Here is a 24,118-nt window from a genome sequence, read left to right on the forward strand (position 1 = left end):
GGAAAAGAGACGTACCCAGTTACTGGAGCAGCGAATTGAAACAATGCTGATGCAGGCACCCCGACCCCCTAATATGCGGCAAATCAGAAAGTTAATTACTAACACTGAGCCTGAGGACTGGGATGGGGACATATGGGGAGAGCCAGATAAAGAGATACAAGAAGAATCCTCAGAATTAGTGGCTGTTCGGCCGCTGATAAAGACCGAAACATCTGAAGGTCCCCAAGGTCGGAATCCCCGCACCACAGTTCGGACTACTCCTTATTCAGGTTCAGAATTAGGAGAACTGCAGACTAAATTTTCAAGAAAGCCTGGGGAAACCGAAACTGAATACTTGTGGAGAGTTTCCCTTTCAGGTGGCGACAGAATATTGTTAGACAGAGAAGAATCTTTAGGCTTCTGGGGACCAGGAGTGTTTCTAGATGAGGGGTTCCCAGATGATAATCGATCTATTACTGCTCGAGTTGCTTACTGGGCAGGGGGAATAGACCCCAGAGAAAGAGGCGAGCCACTAATAATCAAAGTTAGGGGACTGTCTGACTTATCAGAGGCGATGCAGAAAGCTGCTTGTATTCAGGCAATGTATGACCGAGGACGCTTTGATGTTCCGTTAATGGCTCCGGTAGACCCAGTCCACCTAAGGCCCCTTATTAAGGGTCTGCCTGACACAGCAAAGATATATATGCAAAATTTAAAGGAAGGGGTCATTCGGGCCCAACAGCATAATGATCAGAACCTTCACGCCCCCCCAGCACACGTTCCTACTTGGGCAGAGCTGTTACATGACATGGTGAGTTATGGACGAGAGATGGCATGGTCAGACCTTGAGCCTCTATCAGAACAATCAGGGAGAGGTAGGAAGGTATTTCACACAAGAAAATTGGAGGGTCGACCATACCCAAAACATGAACTGGAACCCTTTCAGGGTCTGCCGGCATCAGTAAATCAAATTAACAGCACTCTGCGTAACGATTTATGGCGACAAGCATTAGCTTTAGGAGTGCCCCGCGCTATGCTGCAGGGGCAATCCACTAGCTGCATCAGAAAATTGTTTGAAATCCTGGAACGCAGAGCAACTGAATCTCCTCCTCCAAGCAGACAAGACAAGAACTCCCCCTCTGCCCCCGCCTCTGACAGAACAAACAATCCCTTTGCTCCTCTAAGTGAAGAGTTTAGGAGATCAAAAAACTAAGCAATGCGGATTGGGATTCGGGCCGCCCAACCCGCATGATACATATTTTTCAATGGTCCAAAAACAAAGAACCCTATATATCAATTCCTGTTGGTCCAAAAAAACTTAGTCTAGAATTTTTGATTGATACTGGAGCACAAATTAGTGTTCTGAACAAGTTGCAAGCAGAATCATTAGGAATTAAACCCTCTCAAAAATATATTGTAATTAGTGGAGTAACAGGTGCTAAAGAAAAATGCCCACTTGCTAGGACACAATTATGGTTGCCTGGGGAAAAGAGGATGACAGCTGTGGATGTGGTACTAAGTTCACACCCTGGGAACATTCTAGGATACGATGTGCTTAGAGGAAAGCGATGGTATCTGCCTAATGGTAGTGTTTGGAATTTTGGAGGAAAGGAGCAGGAAAGCATAACGGTAGGAGTGCTGGAAGTAACACATGCCCTGCCCCCATCTCATGTGACCAATGTTCCCCAGTACCCTTTGCCTGCAGCTGCAAAGAAGGGAATAACTGAAGTAATTGTGGACTTAGAAAAGCGAGGCATAATTGGCCGAACCCATTCTCCATATAACTCCCCGGTGTGGCCTGTCAAGAAGCCAGATGGCAAGTGGAGAATGACAATTGATTATCGAAAACTTAATCATAACACCGGCCCACTAACAGCGGCAGTCCCTAGCATAGCTGAGATTGTCATGACTATACGATCAGCTGCACACCCCTGGATGGCCACCCTAGATATCAAAGATATGTTCTTTATGGTACCCTTAGAAGATAAAGATAAGCCACAGTTTGCATTTACATGGGATGGTGTACAATACACCTTTAATCGATTGCCACAGGGATATAAACACTCACCCACTATTGCACATAATGCGCTCGCAAAGCTTCTAGCCACAGTAAAGAAACCCCCTGAAATATGCATTTATCAATATATAGATGATATACTAATAGGTGGAAACAACAAAGAATGTGTACGAGAAACTGCTCAAACTGTTTGGCAACTATTAACAGACCATGACATGGAGGTACCACCATCCAAATGTCAAGGTCCAGCACAAGAAGTTAAATTCCTGGGGGCTTTGTGGGTATCAGGAGCTGTAGCTGTGCCCGACAATACATTAACAGAGATCGAAAAGGGACGCCTACCCCAAAACAAGAAGGAACTACAACAACTAATGGGAACACTAGGATATTGGAGGAAACATGTTCCTGGGTTCTCTGTAATTGCCCGTCCTCTGTATGATTTGCTGAGAAAGAACAAACCGTGGGATTGGACTCCGATCCATGCAGAAGCTATTAAAACCCTAAAGGATGAATTAGTTATCAATCAAAGGTTAGGCCCCCTAAATCCAGTGGACCCTTTTCGGGCTGAATGGGGTTTCTCTGAACATGCCTCCTATTGCGGCATCTTTCAAAAAGGAGCTTCAGGTCCTTCACGACCCCTGCTTTTCTCGTCTACCTCCTTTAAAGAGACTGAGCAGCGTTATTCTGAGTGGGAAAAGGGACTTCTCTCCTTAGTTCGTGCAGTGAAAGAGGCAGAAAAACTACGAACCTCACAGGATATCATCGTTCAGGGGCCTTTTCCATTGTTAAGTCCTATTCTTAAAGGCGCCCCCCCTCCTGAAGGTGTCGCACAGAAGGGAACGATCCGCAAATGGTATGCTTATCTAGAAGGAATAAGCCACTTGCTAGCACTAAAAGAAGGACCAACTAAGACCTCCAAATTACAACAGCCAGTAAGCTCAGACATTACAACATTATGTCTTCCTTATAAGCCTTCACCTATTAAGGTAGCTCCAGAATTCACTGTATCCTCTAAAAAGGATGGAGTGTGGTTTACTGATGCCTCTGCCCGAAGAACAAGCATGGGGTGGAATTATAAGGCAGCAGCCCTGGAAATAAGCTCAGGACGGTCAGTAACTGAGGAGGGTGACGGTAGCGCCCAGGTCGGGGAACTCCGAGCCCTGCTGTTAGCTGTGGAAAATGGAGCTGAGGTAATTTATACTGATTCCTATGCCACATTTAAGGGAGCAACAGAATGGATATGTCAATGGGAAGCAAATAATTGGGAGGTAAATCGTGTACCAGTGTGGAGGACAAGTGACTGGCAGAGACTTTTGGAAGTAAGCAGACACCGACCTTTAGAAATAGGATGGGTAAAGGCACATGCAAAAACTAGTGCACCCGCAACTAAGTGGAATGAGGAAGTCGATAGGTTAGCGCAAGTGCAAACAGTAGCTGCTGAAGGAGATGAGTGGCAAAGGCTAATCGAATGGTTGCATGTAAAAAGGGGACATTCGGGGAAAAATGATCTATATCACGAATGTGTGGCACGGGGATGGCCTGTGTCAGTAGCATTAGTTAGTGAAATCATATCAGCTTGCCCTCAATGCCAACTCCGACTGAAAATGAATCATCCTAATCAAGCTCCCCCTCAGCACATTCAAAGAAACAAAGTCTTATGGAGCACCTGGCAAATCGATTATGTAGGACCATTACGACCTGCTCGTGGTCGAAAATATATCCTGGTAGGTGTGGAAGTAGTATCCAGACTAACCATGGCTACGGCAGTAAGTGCAGCCACTGGTGAGAATACTGTGAAAACCCTGCAGGACTGGTTTAGTAGCCTCCCAGCACCAGAGTGCATACAAAGTGATAATGGCAGTCACTTCACTGCTACTGTAGTGCAAGATTGGGCAAAACAAGAAGGAATAAAATGGGTGTTTCACACTCCCTATTATCCCCAAGCTAATGGTATAGTGGAAAGAGTCAATGGCATGATTAAGAAACATGCAAAAGTGTCACAGCCTAACTGGGATCTGCGGCTATCCCAAGCAGTCTACACAGTAAATAACAGATGGGGAACTTATGGAAGCCCCAAAATACAAGCTTTCTGTCCCACAGGACCACCTGCTCCCACCTTCTCAGAGCCCTCAGAGTCACAAAAGCATACACCTATTCAAATGCAGGTGGGACAGCCCGTGATGGCAAAATTGCCCTCTATTGGGGTTGTTCCTTTAATTTTGGCTAAACCTCGAGGACTATGTGCCTGGGAAGCCACTGATGCCAGTGGGAAGACACACCGCATAAGCAGTCGGTGGATCCTTCCCGACTTCTGACCAAATATAATTGCTTGTTTATGCTTGCAAAATCAATAACAATCCAATTTATGCCGGTCAAGGCAGAGACCGAGCATTCTTCCTTTTGTTTTCCAGGATGTGAAAAACCCGGAATGCTGGACAATTGTACCTGGAACCAAGGACTCTCCTATCTTGAGTATCCATCAGGATTGTTAGTTTCATGCATAGTGTTGTTTTGATATTTGTAAATCAGATATTTGTAATAGGGTTATAGAGCTGTAGTTAGGATTAGCAAATATGATATTTCCAACTTGCGTTGGGAAGATATGCTTTGGCTTGGTATGTTTAGTGCACTGGAATCAAGGAGATACTCATAGTGACAACGCACAAACCTTATCCGCCCCTGACTCTGCCACCCATGGTTTGAAGGATAACTTAGCCTTAAACTTTAATAAAGGGGTTTGCAACTGCTCTCAATGAATCTAGTATTACCGCTTGCTTGCCTCTACCCAAATCTGTAGTACCATTTGGCCCAGGATTTTCTTTTGGCTCAGTATCAAACAAGCCAGCATTGTGGTATTGCCAAAATGTGATAAATTGCTCCAATTGGGAACAACACGATTGGGTGAGACATTATTGGCCAGTTTACATTTCCCTAAAAATGGGCTGTCTGTGCCATAATCACAGCATAAAATATAAATCAGTAAGTGAAGACTTTGTGCTTCGTAATGATTGCCATATAGCTTCTGGTGACGCTCCGGCTGGTTTGATCTGGGCCTGCAGTGATGGCAATATGTATACCACCTTATGGGCTGGATTACCTGAACGCCAGTGTATCTTGGGCCTCCCAACATTGTGCCCCATGTGGAGCAGGGTTCTTCTCTGACCCCACTGAATGGCTTAAGCAAAACCAGTAAAAATAGAACTGTCAGGACATGTAGAGGGATGGCAGGACTGAGAAGAAACCAGAGTCTTCCCATCATGACCTGGGTCCTGGGAGCTCCAGTTTGCACACAGTAAACAATAAAGGAGGGCTAAATATTTAGCACAGGTATGGTTAGATGTGTTACAGAATGTTGGAGAAGGTATGTGCATGTTAAAAGATGTTTGGGGAGGAGATGTATTGGCATCAAAGAGAAAAAAAAAAAAAAAAAAAAGGGCTCTGTGGAACATAAGAAAGAAGAAACCAAAGTTTAGTTTTCAGGCTCTTCCCAGGATCTGTCTTAGATGGAAGGACTTTTTTTTTTTTTTTTTGGATTTGGTCTTGCAAATGTGATTATGGTTAAGTAAGCTAGCCTATCAAGTAGAAAAATTAGCTAATGCCACTGATACTAGTCAATCGTCAATTACAAGCCACATCAAAAAACAAGACTCTTCAGAACCGGATGGCACTGGACTTGATGCTGTTACACCAAAATGGACTTTATGGCTACCTAAACCTCTCCAGTACCGACTGCTGCATTTATATACCGCTTATACCCCTTTACAGGTGGATGACCCAATTGATGTCCCAAGTATTAAGACTCTAATTTGAGACTAAATTTCAATATACAATGGTAACTGGAGTCACGGGGTGGATACAAAGTTTGTTATAAGCATTACTTACTATTGTAACTGCAATATTTTCTGTATATATATATATATTCTTGTAGAACTAGACTCCCTGCCTTTCCTGTAACTTCCCACGTCTAATGTACCAATGTGCAATCACTCGTTTAACTGCATCATGTTTAGGGCATGTAATATTAACACCTAAACAACTTCATGTGAAGCTTGAGTGACTATAGTCACGGGGTGGATAGTGTGGAAGGAGTGTTTGTGGAAGAATTGTTTGAAAGCAGGAACTGAGAGGAAAACTAGGGCCTAACACAGCTCTGGCATTACAGAGGCCTGCTTGGGGTGCTACACAGTTGCCACTTCCAGGATGGTTGGTACGCACGGACTCTGCTCCTCCACGGTTCCCTGGGCAACGCAATTTGCCCTCCTCGCAGCTGCAAAAGGGAGTAACGGAGGATGGAGCGGGGTGAAGGCTCCGCGGCCAAACTCTGTTGCACTCCCTGTGCTGGGCTGCTGATAAGCCGCACAGTGGCTGTCTAATGAGAGATATACGATAACAAGTCCGGTGCTGAGCCAGCAATGGTGGCAAATGATGAACTTTGCTTGAACTTTGCTCATTATAATGTGAAAACCATACTTCCATCCCAAAAGTTACCCGCCTCCGAGGTACGACCACCCCTCACTGAGCATGCGCTCTAGATTTTCGGTTGACTGTACCTTTAAATGAAAGCGAGAAACTTTTTCACCAATCAATAACAATATTAAGTATGACTCTAGTCACTCAAGCTCCACCTGAATGTAAAGAAAAGTATAAAAGGTGAACTAAGGATGAAAAGTCGGGAGGGAAGAAACCATCGTAACTCCTGGGTCAGTCGACAGGCTGATCCCCCTTCCCTCCCCTCGCGCTGGGACGCTGCCTGAGGAGACTCGAGACTGAGAGCCCTCTCCCATCTTCTGGGGTGAGTGATGATTGCACATTTGTACATCAGAGCTAGCAAAAAATCCCACGCTCTAGTAGAGAATTTCCGGTACTGACATCCGAAACCTGCTTTGTAAATGTTGCATTTGAATAAATCATACTGTTTGTGAACTCGACTACTTGTTTGGGGGGAGGTGATCGGACCTACAGTTGACAGACTGTTCGTGAATCCGATACTGCCAGAGTCGAGCTTATAGTTGGTGACACTATTTGGGAACTCGATTCGCTCTTAGGAAGGCGATCGGACCTACGGTCCACGGACTGTTCGTGAATCCGATACTGCCAGAGTCGAGCTTATAGTTGGTGACACTATTTGGGAACTCGATTCGCTCTTAGGAAGGCGATCGGACCTACGGTCCACGGACTGTTCATGAATCCGATACTGCCAGGGTCGAGCTTATAGTGGATCACGCTATTTGGGAACTCGATTCGCTCCTAGGAAGGCGATCGGACCTACGGTCCACGGACTGTTCGTGAATCCGATACTGCCAGGGTCGAGCTTATAGTGGATCACGCTATTTGGGAACTCGATTCGCTCCTAGGAAGGCGATCGGACCTACGGTCCACGGACTGTTCGTGAATCCGATACTGCCAGGGTCGAGCTTATAGTGGATCACGCTATTTGGGAACTCGATTCGCTCCTAGGAAGGCGATCGGACCTACAGTCCACAGACTGTTTGTGAATCCGATACCTTTTTTTGATATCTCCTTCCCCCCCACCACCACTACTACCACTGCGGCTTTCAAACTGCAACATTTTCAACACATTTGTATAGTAAGAGTTTCCAAAAGGGATATTATCATATAGCATCTCCCTTGCAAAATCATTGCTTAGAAACAAACAAAAAACAAATACGTAAATATAGATATCATTTATATGGAACCTAAATACATAATCTTTAATAAAGAAAACTATAAAATACACAGAGTGAAATAAAAATACTTAGCTCTATAAAAGAAGATGGGAATAATACAGAGGAGATTTAACAGAATCTTCTCACTGATTATTCACATAAATAAATATATGGATTAGGAATGTCCTCAGACTACAGCAACATCAGAATAAGGAACTTCCTTGAGAAAATATCAGTACCTGGAACAACTCTTCAGTATAACCATAAGCTAGTAAGAAGTGTTTTTAAATGTAGCCTGTACTTCAGTTTGTTAAAAAATAAAGATTAAAAAAAATTAAAAAAGGCACTTTGAGAAAGACATACAGGTGAGTGTAATCAATTCATACTATCCTCTGTAGAGGGATAAAGAAACATCCTGAACTTCTTTTTCCACTAGCAGAATTCCAATTGTAGAAAAAATAACAATTCAGTCACTGAAGGAAAGGTGCCTCCTGATACAGACAACAGGATACCAGTTTTTTTATCAGCTTCTGCCATCTCTTACAGTGATCAAACTACATTGATTGAGGCGAGGATATTTTCAATTAAAAGCATAATTAGATCATAAAGAAGTATATAAAACGGAGCAAAGATGTCTGAGAGAAATGATCTGTGAATAATAAAATAAGCAGCAAGACACAGGCACCAGGATTGATTGTGAGGGCTGGGACAGGCACTTTTTTAATATGTAAAACATTAAATTGGCTTTTATATTATGCCAGTTACTAAATGTTTTTCTCAAACCACAGTTATTCCAGCACAGACTATTTCTAATCTCCAGCTGCACATAGGTTTGCTGTTCTAGACTCTCACTTGCTTTCTCCTGGTCCTTTGACACATTTCTTCTGCATCAAGAAGCTGAAAAACTCCTCTGAGCAGTGTAAGGCACTAACGCAAGTGCCCTGTCCGGGGTGATATCTTCTTTAAAAGCTTCAGGGTGCAGCATTACAAATGTACTGCTACTGAGAATGGCAAGAATCTGCTCTGTTTCCACTGAGCAGTTAAAAACATTAGAGCTATCAAACTATTGAGAGCAACTACATTTACAAAGTGAAGGTGCAGAATGTCTCTTGGAATAGTTGGAATAGTACATCTGCTCTTTATCTCTCTTTTATGCTTGCACAGATACAACATGGTTCATTCAACAGAAAAGTATAAATAATTGATTAAAATTAATAAAGGAATAGAAATTAACACTAGTTACAAAATGTTTATTACCAGATATTCTGAAATAATTTATCTGCAACTGCACTGACAGTTTTTGAGACTCTAAGGGGAAGGATTTTTTTCCCCCCGGGACCACTAGTTTATAAATGCAGAAACAGAATGTGACCTCTAATATTATTAGAAAAAATATGTTAATATTATTTACTAATATTAATTATTATACTAGTATTAGTACTAATATTATTAGGAAAAAAATAAGGACTTTTAACTTCACTTAAAACCTATGTAAATTCATTCTTCAGGTATGATAAGTTTTAACTATCTTTCTGTCCCTCCTATCTTAAAATATTAAGATATACTAACTTGTAGCTTTTAATATAAGTTCCCATTAGTGCTTCCTACCATATAATAAAAATAATAAAATAAACAACACAAAAATAATAGGAGAAAAATAAAACATAAACCGCTGATTAGCATGAAAAAAGAATTGTAACCTCAACAACAAAAAAGCCAAAAATATTCTGAACTAGGTATGGTTTTCTACTTCTTTTTGACCCTTGAAATAAAACAGAAGAAAATCAAGACAATATTTTAAATATGCATAAAACACCAATTATCTGTAGTGTATTTCAAGAGTAGTGGAAGGACTACATGTCATGAAATTCTAATTACAATTCTAATTCAGTTACTAAATGCAGAAACAGGAAAAGCAGAATAAAGTCAACTGCAGGAAAACATTTTTTATTTTATCCTACTTATTGCAATTTTATGTTCCCAATGGCTAGCAACTCTTCAAAAATAAAACCGTTTAACTATTGAGTGGGAACAGAAAGCAAAGAAAGACTGATGACAGTACAGCAACGTCCAACTACTCTACCCCATTTCTGTTTGGCCAAGGCAACCCAGCTGTCCAGGATAGCGAAGAAGCTGCACGAAGAACCCCTGTATCAGTGTGGCACAGGCACCAAGGTCTCATCTCAAATGGTTAGTTCCTTTAGCGCCAGCAGCGCCTCGTTCCGCAGCGCCAGCGCAGAGGGGCGTCCTGCCGCGCGCAGCACAGCGCCTCATGCGCTCGCAGGCCTCGCGCGCTCGTAGGCCGCGCACCGGGCCCAGGAGGTTTGTCTCGTTCCGTGGGACGGCTCAGCACCATCTTGTGAACGTGACCGGGAACAACCTGAGGCTACAACAGCACATGGGCCAAGACCTCTTTCCTCCAAGAGGGTATCTTTTTTTCTTGAATGTTTTTTTTTTTTCATCATGTTTCACTGCAGCAGGTTTTCTGCACTGCACAAGTAGCCACACTCACATTTTTTCATTCCAAGCAGGCTTCCCTGAGGGAGAACTGGGAACATGGTTTGGGGACTGATTCATTCCTTAGACTCGTCCTAGTGATAAATGAATAGTCTGACCCCTCTGTCCTTCAAAGGAAACAGAGTACACGAAGTTCGCCCCCGCAGTGGCCCTCTGCATGCAAGAGGCTCATTGGCAAGAACTCCGTTCGCAGAGAGGGCTACCACTATTCACTAGATATTCTGGTTCAGTGCAGAGTTCTGGAAGAAAACTAATAGAGTATCTGTGGGAAACACAGATAAGATTTCCTAATTTAACTGAGATTATTGTATTACAAAAAAAAAAATAGCTTTCACATCTGAGAGCAAGGACAGGTTTTTTTGGTAGTTTCAACTCAGAATGAAGCCTCTATGTTAATGACAAAAATCACTGCCAACAAACTTCCACCCAGGAGGAGAATATGTGTCCCCATAGCATTACATATGCATCACCTAAGCAGACTTGTAAGCATTATAACGTAAATAACACTAAGGTATGGAAAATTAAGTGCTGTAGAGCAGAAGAGTTAAGATTATGACCTGCTATTGCTGGGAGCAGTTCCTGCCAATACTTTCTCAATGTTCAAGATACTTAAAACTGCAACATTAGCTGTTCATTTAATAAGAATGAAGTCAGCATAGGAGGCACTGCAAAATAAATTCCATACACGTGTATTAGAGCTTTCAAGCTATAATCGCAATTCCAAACAGTCTCAATAACAAAGAAAGAAAAGATACAGGATGCTTTCAGAATGAAGCAGCTAAGAAAAGACTGAAGATAATTCATAGAAATAATCCGTGCACAGCCTTTATAATATAGACGTCCCACTGACAACTCTATTTGTGGGAGAAAGAGCTTTAGATATGCACTATCCTAATCTAGTTGGACCATGACTCAAGTAGCGGCGAGATCGAAGGCTGTCAAATATATCTAAACTGTGAGGTATAATTAATAACTGTAAATGGACCTACCGTACCATTCTGAAAGATAAACTGCTTCCAAGTTCAGTGTCCTTTTAGTAATATACTGTTATTGTGGTATTCCCCGTGAACCTTTCCTTAGGACATGATTGAAATGATCGATGGACCCATTAAAAATGGAAAAGTGAATATGGCTGGGGAATGAACGGATTATCTATAGCGAGCATAAAAATTAAGCGGACACTGATACTAAAAAAAGTTATCAGAATAATATTTCATATAGTAATTAAACACTTCTAAATTCAATTTAAAGAAATATCACTAATTATGTTATAATAACTATTAATCTATATTTTAAAAGGTAGGTGAAAACAACATTCCAGTCTCCATTAAAATATTGAGATAATGCTTTAAAATACTCCATATGTAAAAAATACATTGAATTTGTCAGTCAAGATCTGGAAATCTCCTTCCCCTATAAATATCCTTTCTTGTTTATGCAAACTACGTAATTAACACAATTGTGTTCAATATTTCTGTTCAGTAGCTTAAAGATTATCTGAAGAAGTACCTGAGATATTTCTATTAGAGTAAAAATAATCTTTCTTGACACTAGTTTTTGTTTGTTTTGCTTTGTTTTTAGATTTATGTAACAGTTCCTTCAAATGTTGGGACACTGCTACACTATAAACTCAAAGTATGTTAATGTTAACATATTTGTGATTTCTTTCCCCCAAATATTGCTGTCTGTTTCTTTATTGTGATATAAGGTATCAGGAAACCCAGAGCTGATAGAAACAATCTCATTCTGCCAGTTTGTGTTCTGTATCCTCTGTCATCATTACTGGTTTTAGCCTTCTCCAGCTCATATGACATATGTTCTACAGGGCAAAGAAAAGGTTTCCAGTAGGACATTCAGACTCTCAATTAAAATGAATGGGTAATATCTAAAAAAATTAGCTGTTATGATGACTTTATTATGCTTGTGACTTTTTTTTCTGGCTTGTGTATTCTTTGTGGAAGATCGCAGAAGTCTGACCAGAAAGGTTATAGCACTCCAAATTGCATATACTGGTTTGGGTAAATTAAGACACAGTTTGACTGTGTTCTATATGATTAATATATTTATCAACATTTTGAGTAGATTATTGCATTAAAAATTTGGGCGAAAGTTGCATTTTTCCTCAGAAGGTAAGTACAAACTCTAACTAAATTGTTAAATGCATTTAATCACAGTGGCTTGTTACAAGTATTTCACTCTAACATAAGGAGTTTTATTTTTGCCAGCAAAGACAGCAGTTCAATGCAATGAATATTAATTTTCAATGCTTGGACTTTCTTCTTAAGCAATCTTTTAAAAGAGATTTCTATTTTATATAGAAATAAACATTTTATCCTCACAAAAACTGTGAAAGAAAACTATAAGGAGTCGATATGTCAAGTGAGTTGGTGTTTTGAGAGACTGAAATCCTAAGAACTCTATATTGCAGGAGCATCCCAAAGAGATCTGTGATGCAGTTTATATTAAAGAGTAATTTAACTGTGAAACATTGTAATGATCTGCTTTTACAAAAAATATATAATGGAGATGCTATCTGCCTTATGAGAGCTACTTATGTGTCTGGGCTTTTAAGGAAAAGAATACCTGGTTTGTTTTTTTAAAATTTTGAATTAAGGGAAGTGTTGAGGAAAATGCTGCAGCCTGTTTGTACATCTTCTGAAGCTGTAAATGGAATCAACACTACGAACCTCTTCAGTAATATTAAAACAATGTCAATAAACAATTTTATTTTGGGGAATGATCTATTATTAAATGTTATTGCTTATTTCTGTTGTCACAGATGCATTATGTAATAATGCATTAACACTTCGGTTTTATATTTTTTTTTCTGAAAATTTTCAGTATTGATTCCTGGATCTCCAATTAAGTTTTCCTGGATGTAGCAATGCTCTCAGTCACGTCTCAGCAGCCTGAAGAATTCAAAGTGTTAGACTATCCTAAGCAGCCTAATTTTATGCAGCATTATTTGTAACTGCACAGAAAGCATTTAGTTTCTGGGTTTTGTTTTTTTTCCCCCAAGTGATACGAATCTCTCAGTAAGCAGTTGTTACACTTGTTACAGGAAGATTACATGAAAATGAATGCCTTGTACTAAGGCAGTAGTGGTGTTCTATCAAACACCGTCACATAATATATAGTTGCCTTATAAAAAAATGTTGTGACAACATCTGTCACAAATGAGGCAAGCAGCTCTCAGTATTCCTTCTGTCAGTAAAAGTAACAATTTCCATTCCTTAGTATGCAGCTTTCAACTGGATGTCAATCTATATGACAACAATTTACATTTCCAATGTACTGCTGTTGGCACTGAACTGAACTTTAGCAGCAAGTTGTTTGATATCATGAAAGCCACATATTGCCAGCAGCTCCAACAGCTGCAGTCCTAAGAAAACCACCTATTCCAGTTCTGAGACAGCTACAAACAGACTTAACAGGCATAGATTGCTACTAAACCAAAGGGAACACAGAAGAAAAAAAAAAAAAGTGTAGAAAAACTGTACATAGACACAGGGCGAACATTTAAGAACACTAAACAGCCAGTAGAAATTTAGGTAATGCATAAACTAAAAAACAAATGATCAGAAGAGTTCTGAAGAAGCTTTGAAAGAGTCAGTGTTGCAGACTTCAGGTATCATGTAATTTAACAGCCTTACAGTATTCATGGCAAAACGTTCTGCATCTATTCTGCATCATAGGCAGAGCTTAAGAAAATCCTGCATAATTCAAGAACAGTTGCTCAAAGTTTGAGGACCCAACATCTTCACTCTAAGTTTCATAGTATCACTTTCCTTAAGTCACTGCAAACATAGTCTGTTCTTTTTTATTCATCAGAAATGCTAAATTATCTTGCCTTGTACTATTTGTGAAGCACTTGTCAAGCCTTTTATAAAGCTTGTAATACTCTCCAGGTCAAACTAACCCCTGTTGCTCTTATAGTTATCTTAGTTTAAGATAAATTGTATTTAGGAACTTAAAACATCATCTGACCATTGATGCCTTGTTAAAGGAAACATGAGTAACTCAAGCAACTCTTCATGCACGTCTCCGAGTACATCCCTCTCTAGCGCATGCTGACATAAGTGCAGAAAGCATAGCTGATGTTATAGTGACAAGCCTCATATAAACATTGAAGAAAAGCAAGATTAATGAATTTCCTAGCTGAAGTAGTAGAGAATTTTCATTACTCTTTCACCAACTTTCCTCATTTTACCCTTTATCCTAAGAGTTTAAGGAATGAATCTTTCTTTCAGCGTGTCCTGCCCTCTGACCAGAGCACAGACGTTACAAGCGGTTAGGAGCTTTGTCCATTACTCGTGGCCTGGTCCTGTGCTGGGATCACGCTTTCCTCCTTGCCTCGGACGGTTGTTTCTCCGGGGAGGAGACCAAGCTCTGAGGCAGCTCCAGTCACGGCAGAACCTCCAGCCAGGGGATGCTGCAGGATGTTTAAGAGCCACTGCAACTTTCAATCAACTAAGAATAGCCTCCCTTTTTGGAAGGAAAAGCCAGCTTGTGTTGTTCTTTTAAAAAGAAAAGTCAGTAAGGAAGAGCAGACAGACATAAAAATGAGTATGCACAGAATGGACTCATTCTTTCTGTAATTCTAACAAATGAGAGACATTTGCACGGGATGTTAATTATCAATAGACAATTACTATTCAAGAAGGGAGCAAAGAGGGATTACTGCTATGTGCAAGCCCAGGCTACCTGGAGAGTCAGTATCATCCTAACTCAGTTTACCATAAAAAAAAAAAGAAAGGAGAGAGATGGAAGAGGCTTAAGGCATGAAAAAGGTGAGACAGATCCAACGCTATAACTCGAGTTAGACTCAAACTAGAAAAGATCATGGACTACATTTCCATTAAGAATACCACTTTAACTAAGAACTCTAAAAGGAATTATTTTTTCTTTTTTTTTTCATATGGTACAGGATGAATTACTTCAAATCTCGAATCTCTTTTATAAAAATGATAGGATTCTGTTTTGCCGTGTTTCTTGAAAATAGCTAATTCTTGATTCTGCAATGGATGCTGAACATAGTTCCAGAGGAAAATAAAATTACCTTTCATTTGTTTTTCCTGGGCCATTTCATTTTGCATGTGTCATGTAAGAAAACTGATTGTATCTATAACTTCCTTCTTTGTTCTTTGCTAATATAAGGGATGTCACATAAGTTATCAGTAATACTCTGATGAATTTTGCTGTACAGTATCATTTACATTTCATGGAGTTTAATCACAATGAATCCTGTATATCCTGCTGCTATTAACTAGTGATGGAGAAATTAAATGAAAGGAAACAAGCTGCAAAGCCAGTTCTCCTGTGAAGAAAATATCAGGCCATATTTCAACATGGAGAAGACAAACGTGGTCCTTTGAAAGACTGATGATAGCATTACTCTCATGTTGTAAATCCTGATGGCTATAGAACATGAAAAGCAAACATAGATTCTTGTATTGTTTTTAATAATAATGGAGTAGTCGACTCTTATTGTCACCTTCTGATTTACTTTTCATAACAGATTTATGTACAATAAAAATTCCACCCAGCAATACAGATACTCTTTGATTTAGGCAGCTAAATCCTGAAAAATCAAAGTAAAAGTCCAATTCCGTTTTGTAAACTGCTCTGTCACACCTGTTTATTACTGACACTTTCAAAGACTAACCTACTCAGAGACCCTTGAAATAAGATGTTAAATATAAAGTGGTAACCTTCTTTCTTTTGATTTAAATCAGGCTTTTGTGGTTTAAGCATATTTTGTATGTATTTTTCTACCTGTCAGATAATTCAAAAAGAGATCCTCACATCAAAATCTTCTATAAAGATGAAGATAGAAATTCTCCGAATCACAGAGATTTGCGCTTATAAACTTGCTTATTATGTTTTTATTCATGCAGCTTTGAACCGATAGTGTCAGCTTTTTATCCAGACTCTTTTCATTACTTCTCCCTGCTGGTGTTGCAGCACATGCTGTGAATGACCTCTAGAGATTCCTGAAGCTGTATGCAGAGAGAAAATTGAATCTGAAAGCTTTATTAGACAAGTTTGTCTTTCAGCTTGTGTCTGATGTCAGCTGTATTGAAAAATAGAACTGCTTGTGAAACTGGGTCGTGACCTTGAAAAATCTCCAATCAAATGGTAACAGATTCAGTTTTGTGCCATATTGCTGTTTTTTCAAGACGTGACACACATCTAAACAGGCAAAAAGCTTAACGAAAGTCAGACAGACTAATTGGGCAAATTCTTTCCTGAACACCACAGGGAAACTAGCTCTCCAGTAAGGTAAACATGACAGGTAGCCAACTAAGGTTGGTATGCATGAGTCTTTTTAATCCAGAAGCCTGCAAAGTAATATGATTCTACCCAAATTAAAAAGAACATACATCATTACTTATTCTTTACTCAAAGGTACAGAGTAGGCAAAGCATTAGTCTATTCTTGTACTTCTCTGCTCCATATTAGAGTGAGCAGCCTTTGCTAGGCCAGCTCAGGTAGGATACAGCCTACTATCTCCTCGGTTCTCAGCACTGATTTGAAAACTCGAGACATCCTCTATGAAGCTTCTTTTATTGCCTCGTTTCCTCTCTTGCATTTTGTTTCATTTCAATTTCTTTTTAAGAGTTCAGTTACACCTGATACTAAAAACACACATTTCCTTTAGATGCTCTGTGCACAAATACCACAGCTCCACCATACCAGACACAGTCATGTCTCTCTTTTGCACTTCACGTTAGTGTTTTTTTTTTTTTCTGGTGCCCTAAAACTAATTTTAAGTAAAATGCACTACTGGCATTGTATTCTAAATTCAGTGTAGAACTGCTTGTCATGAGCGCTGCACGGTGTAGATTTTAAGCTGTACTGCTCTGTAGAATTCTGCAATATTAAATATCTACCATGTCCTGTACACAAGCATTTTAATAGCTTAGGAAAGAAGTATTTTAAATGATCACTGAATGCACTAAGCAGCTTTGGTTGTTGAAAAGACAGTTACCTGAAGCTCATCATGAGTAGAGTGATTATGGGGGAAGTGGTAAACAGCTTTCTTCAAACTCTCTGTATTAAACATACAATAACAAGCATTGCATACCTAGCATTTTCACTGCAGGTATCCTCAGCTCCCGTCTCTGTCTGTTGTAGTTTTCAGACAAGCCTTAGTTGATAAATTGAAAAACATTTTAACAGATCCAGCCCAAATAAGGCTTCAAATTGAAGACAGCCAACATGTTAAGTTTTAAGGGACAACCAACTCAAACTCTAATTTTGAAAGTAATTTCCACATTGTAGTTGACGCTAGCTCTCATTCCTCACAAGCACACATTTTTCTCCTTCACTTGATTATCTACTTCATAGATAAAGGAACAGAAAGCTGCCTAAAATTTCACGGAAAAACAAAAATTGACTGTACACAAAATATTATTTACTGAATGAGTTTAACCACAAGAAAAACAACTTACAGTACTACTACAAGTTATATTAACTATATATGGGATATGTAAAATTAGCTCACAAAGGTTTTTCTATTATACTAGCAGTTATTTTTAATGTTTCACTAACTCCAAATGCAGTATGATTTAGAGTACATAAATACCTTTTTAAGAGTTTGTATTTTCACGTATAGCACTAAACAAAAATGACCAAGATTTTTCAATAACTAAGTTATATCTATATTTGAATGATGACAAAAAATGGAAATTGTTATCCTCAGGAACAGAGTCAAGAATGTCTCCCAACCCACAATGTATTCACATGGTTTTACAAAGCTTTGTAAAGCTTTACCTAACTTGTTAAGAAAATATGGAGGTAGTATTTTCATACAAAAGCAGTCATATCAGTGCATACAAAGACAGTACTAAAGTTTATCCGTGCTGTAAAAGTACATTCCAAAATAGCCTATCTCTAAGCTTAAAATATTTTCAAATGGCTGGCTAAGCAAGGCATCAAAATGTTTGATTAGAGACATTTGCACAATTTCATGTTATAATACCAAGCACAGGTAGCAAGTTGATTTCGTTCCTGAGTCAAATTCGGGCCAATGTACCTTAGCAAAGTCTGACTTCCAAGACATTTTCCTTGCAGGAAAATAACTGTTGCTAACTGAGCAGTGGAATAATAAGGACAATTTTTAGTACTGCACGTGCTGCAGAAACTGTAATACACTAGCCTAGAAATAACCATAATCACATTGCAATTCTGTTCTTCACCTCTGTCGTGGCTACCAGATGATGTATCTCGTAGCCACCCAACCCTGTGGCTGGCTTCTTGTAACCTGACTAGACCAAATGACACCTGACAGAGCAGAAGAGGTTAGTCAGTTACATCTCAATTTCCTAGTCTTGGGCACAGACATGAACATTATTAAATTCTGATAGCCACAAAAGGCTCTGAGAATCAGTAAAAAGAATAATTATCAACAGGAGATACTATCTTTGCTTTAAAGAGTCTTTCCAAAATCATTGTGAACGTTTTTCTTTAAAAGTGACCCCTGAAGAAGCCTGGGGATGCTCCAGGCTTATTTGAGGGGTGACATACTTCTCTGAGGTGGGAGTTCAAGGTGCTCTGTGACCCTGCACAGGGCTCAGCGTGGAGGGAGCTGGTGTGGGGAAGGCCTCTCCTGAAGGTGAGCGGGACCGAGCAGGTTCCTTGCAGTGCTGCCCAGTGCAGGAGGGCAACATCGCCAGCCGCAGTGGCTCAGGCAGCCCACGCTGATCATTTAAACTCATCTCAGCTTAGAACCTCGCTGAAAAGGAACATGAAATGTTCCTTCCCTCTCCGTGTTCACCAAGGTCCCGCTCCCGCACGCATTGCCCTCGACAGCGGTGCCACCTCAGGCGTTTCCCACTCTGCTTCTGGTCATCCATTCCTAACTCCACTCGCACTCCCTGCGCTGCGACCCCTTCTGTGGCCTTGGTGCACAACAGATGAAGGAACTCATCTGATTTACAAACAACATAATAAAAAAGCTGCCAAGAAAAACCTCCCTGGACCTACTTCAGAGACAAACCTGCAAGAAAGAAGAGTTTAAAACGCAGACGCTCTGCAAGAGGGGACTAGGACAAGTGAGCTGAGTTATGGCAGAACTGATACAGTTTTTGGTCACTGCACTGTCCCTGTGCTGGCTGGATCTACCAGCTCTCCTACGGGCAGGTCGAGTATCTGTGCATTGTATCTGTGCCCTCATTAGAAATTAGAATCAGCAGCACAGAACAAGGCCATGAAAAAGGCTATAGTGCAATATAAATGGCAAAACTAATTACAAAACTTATCACTGGTCACAGCATGAACAAAATCCATGATGGATTCTTTTTTTTTTTTCACCTTGAGCTCAGCAAGGCTTTCAGGGCTGTCTCCCTTAATATCCTCATGGGGAGAAATGGGTAAAAAGGAACTTCATGAAGTTCACAGAGGAAATGCCAAATCCTTGCAGCTGGGGAGGACCAACTCCAAGCATCCATTGGAAACTCTCTTCAGACAGTTGGAGAAACATTTCTACAGCAAGGGTCAGACACTGGAACAAGCTGTGCAGAGAGGCTGCAGAGTCTCCATCCTTGGAGGCACTAGAAACTCGAGTGGACCCAGCCCTGTGGGAAACCTGCTCTGGGTGGCCCTGCTTGGAGCAGGAGAGCTGGGCTAGGTAATCTCCTTCCAGCCTCAGCAGATCTCTGTTTCTCTGATGACACCTCTAATGATGCGATTGCACTAAAATGACCTAAAATAAAGAAAATCTATGAAGCACACATTCAAATTTTAAGTGTTATCAGCGCTAGAACGCAAATCTTAGTTCTTGCACCAATGCTTTAATTCTATGCATATGTAATTCCACCTGAATCTCAGAAATGTCTAGTTTTAGAATTCAAGCAAATGAGCAATTCTGCAATTCTTTGGTTAAAGTTGAGCTAATACAGAAATCTGCTGTACACTGCGGTCTCTCTCTCTTTTTTAGTTATTACCATTTCCTTTATAACAACAAATTCACAGCCCTCCAATGCTCCCTGCCCCTAGAAGCTGACATAACCTGCTGATGTGCAAAACTGATGTAGCTAGTTTAGTGACCCAGTGCTGCAAAGGCGATTAACGCATCTCTTCAGTTCTACCCATCATAAGATGAATGTTTATAGTGTGCCTTGGGGAAAAAAAAATCTGTAAAGCAAGGCTTTTCTAAGGGTTCTAAAAATACTAGCAGCTTTTAGCCCTTTTTATAAAATTGATATTATTGCCACTTGAACCAAATAGCTAAAGCTAAATAACAGTTTCTATTTGCTACTATTTAATATGGCATGAGAAAGACATCTTCTTTGCTTGGATTGATGCATCTGACTGATGGAAACAGGACCTTCTTCTAATAATGAATATTCTGAATTCTGTGTGGTACAATTATTTAGTTCCCTGTACAAAGACTTCTTGTCTGATATGGAGCTTTCAGGTCACTAGTAGAAAGCAGAGAATTCTCCAGTACCCGCTTACTTTTATGCCAACCACTGGAGTACTAAAAGGCAGGAGGGATCAACTCCCAGTTGATTGCTAGAGTAAGATACCCTGACTTATAGACTGATATATATATCTGATGAGGAAAAAAAAATTCTTTTTGCTTCCAGGCACGCTGACCAGCTTTGAAGCTTCTATGGGTGAGCAAAGTTCTCTGTCAAAGGAATGGAGTAACTTTAATATCAAGGGAAGAATCTTAGAGACTTTAGAAACTCCGACTTTGGAAAATCCAGCACCTATTCTCTATCTATGCTTAATGACAACATTTCTGAGGAAAGCTGTAGAAAAAAAAATCCACCGTATCAAGTATATAAAAACGATTTTGCAGTCCTTGCAGGGAAGCAGCAGGTACCAAGAGATACGAGATTAATACAACATAAATACTGTCCAAATAATTTAAAATTAGAAAGAGACCAGGTCTCCTACTGTGGATTCATCAGCTCAGACCTCCACAGATAAATATCACGGACTTAATGTTTAACTCCAAAATTACTCCCACCATGTTGTCACACAAGCTCTTCTACGAATACATCCAGCATTACCTTGAAACAGTGCCATTTCCTTGCCCTATCATATTTAAAGAGCAATTTCAGAATTTCATTCTGTGAAAAGCTTACATCCACTTCACCTATAGCATTCTTATTCTTCTAATTTAAATTATTTGTCTCCCTCCATGAATGCCTATAGAAAGTCATAAAGTCAGCTCTTTAGAGGATAAAGTTCTGAAACAGCAATACCTGGAAAAGCATGCCGCAATCATTTCACCAAACCTACAAACTGATTTATCTGTTGGGACACTTTATATCAAATAGAAAGGAAAGAATAAAAAAAAAAAAAAAAAAGAATTTGACACCAGCACTCTCATTTACAAATATGTAATTTGCAACTTTGTTTGGAAAGACGTATATACTGAAGCACTTACAGACGCCTGCAGAGAAAAGGCCAGGTGCTCCTAATGTTGGCTTTTCCTTTAGTTGTAGAATTAAGTGGTTTATTGCCTTCCAGTCAGCAGTCAAGTCTTCTAATTTTCTCTAGAATAGAAGAAGAATATATACATATATATGAAATTTAGAACAATTCTTTTTCCACTTTTTGCATTGTTTCCATTGTGTTGGGACAGCCTGAATTAAAAAAAAAAAAAAAAAAAAGCATATGTATGTTGAAACTGCAATTAGTTTTCACAGGCAGGCCCGTGGGGTATCCTGTGTACGTCCCGATGGCAGTAAGAGAAGCCTGACCGTGCGGGATGCTGAGAGCACTCGGGCTCCCGGGATGCTGCCGCTGGGCCGGGGCCCGACGCGGACCCGATGCGGACGGGAGGGCCACCCCGTGCGGGCGCTGCTGTCCTGGCTCCCCGGGACCCCCTTGTCGGGGTCGGGGTGGGCGCCGGCCGCCACCCTGGGCAGCGCCGGCCCCGCGGTCGGGGGGCTCCTGTGCGGGTGTGGGGGAACCTCCTTGTGACACAGAGCTTTCTTGTGACCCTGTCACTTACGACCGCAGCGAACGTCACGGCGCAGTGCGCAGGCCTGCAGTCCTGAGCACCGGCAGCTCAACTGTTCCTTGGGAAGGAAGGCTAAGGGAAAGGCTGGGTGCGATCTGTGTCAGTCCTCAGGTCACCTGGGAGGCACTGGGGCTTGGACCCCGCAGTCCCTCCCCTCCTCCTTCCTCGCCGGAACACCGGGCATGTGAGTACGTGCCAGCATCTCTAGCCCTGACTGAAGGCCCCAGCTTTCCCTTAAGCTGCTCTCTGCCCATCTGCTGAAGAAAGCAGCACAGTGTCCCCACGCCGTTCACAGATGCTTTTAATATTCCCATTCTACCTCAGTTCAATATACAGTTTCATCATAATCCAGACTTGAGGGAAACAGGATGGCTATTAATAAAGATAACTGAATTACCTGGAAACTAAAGAGACAGGGCTCAGTAGAGGAGAGGCAGAGAGCAGAACTGGTTTGACTCAGCTCTGCGTGCTCACGCTGAAACAGCATAGTTCTGCACGCTCGTCCCTTAGCGGGTTCTGCAACTGGCCTCAAGTTTTACCAGCAAAAATTCTAACCCTGCAAAGAACTTCTTTTACATCTGTCACCATCAGAGGCCAGAATACTGCCTGGTATAAATTCTGGACAGCTTTCGAACACAGTAGGAAAGAAGGGAGACAGCTCTGTGTAAGGGCATAAAACCTGTCTTTAGCTGTTAGAGGTGCTTAAAAATAAAGCCAAAGTCTGGAATATCAGAGATTCTCTGAGAATAGAGTTTCAAGAAAAATGTACAAGAAGCAATCAGGCATGTGTGACAAAAGGCACTATCGATGACAATCCACCATCATACACCTGCGTTATTTCCGTGTGGAGTGCGAATACACAGAAACCCACATTCAGGGAACACCTTTTTTTTTTTTTTTTGGATACATCTATAAATTCCTATTTTTTTCTGCTGTTCTAACTCCAGAGTTTTTTTCCAGAGCTTAGGAATGGAAAGAATGCTTCCAATATCCATTATTTCAATAGTAGCAATGAGAGCAGAGAGCCCTTGAAAACAGAAGCTGGGAAGATTACACGTATTCTGGCATAGTTTTGACTGTAATATATTCACAGTAATTGAGGAAAGATACGTGGTTGCTATAAATATAATATTGGTCCTCACTGGGAGTAGCTGCTCCACTCGTGCACGGATGTGAGCCAGGGATTTGTTTCCAGCAATGACAAAATACAGAACACGCTCCCTGCAGATGATAAAAAGGGTTGTCGTCTAAGGCACTATACAACCAGCCAAAGAGCATAAAGTTCCAGGCTCTTCAGAATTACAGTTTGATCCAATCTCGCATCTGCCGTAAATTAGCCTGTCCACATTAAAACATTCACTTAAAGTGGAACAATTCTGCTGTAATTGCATTTTTTTCAGCACTCGTGACAATGGTGACTTCAAAATACCTTGAACTGGAGAATATTTTTATTGATTTATCTAATTCCTTTCAGCATTGGCAAAGGTGCAATTTAAGTGAGGTTAACAATCATACATGAACTAACCTCAGTGACGGCACTAAAACTAGAGCAGGGTATTTAGAGAGAGAAATGATGTAGTATTTTAAATGCAAGACCGAGGAAAAGGAAACAGGTCTACAGGTATTCCTGAAGACCTGTTTTTTTTCCCTTCACTCCTAGCTCTCCCATCCAACATGCCAGGAAAGCACAAAGTGAGTGATGTGACAGGGGAAATGCAGCTCTTTAATTGCCATTGAAATTCTGTCCTTAATAATCTGTTCTATTTAAGCGCTGATAACTGTCAGACTGGGGCTTACATTTGCTACTGTCATGAGCAGTCACCTCTCCAGACCCCTTCCTCAAAAAAAACAAACCAACAAAAATAACTTACAGAAATGCATTTCAAAAGCATGAAATTCATTTCATAAAGTGAGGTTCTAACTCTGACTCACCAATGATCATTTTCTATTCCATTC

At 40.6% G+C, this 24,118-nt stretch overlaps 1 protein-coding gene across 7 annotated transcripts in view; it reads right to left on the minus strand.

The window, feature by feature from the left end:
* The window catches only part of DMD (dystrophin), a 1,078,552-nt gene that overhangs the window by 323,388 nt on the left and 731,046 nt on the right, over nucleotides 1-24,118 (minus strand). For 6 of the 7 annotated variants that reach the window (XM_088521851.1, XM_088521829.1, XM_088521843.1 and 3 more), the window contains one exon: nucleotides 21,584-21,692. In XM_088521851.1, the coding sequence (XP_088377977.1) occupies nucleotides 21,584-21,692 (109 nt within the window). The remainder of the gene's footprint in view (nucleotides 1-21,583; nucleotides 21,693-24,118) is intronic. The other variant, XM_088521823.1, reaches the window with a different exon arrangement.

This window comes from Tinamus guttatus, unplaced genomic scaffold, assembly GCF_059628265.1.
Source record: "Tinamus guttatus ecotype Peru unplaced genomic scaffold, ASM5962826v1 Tinamus_guttatus_pri_ptg000008l, whole genome shotgun sequence".
NCBI lineage: Eukaryota > Metazoa > Chordata > Aves > Tinamiformes > Tinamidae > Tinamus > Tinamus guttatus.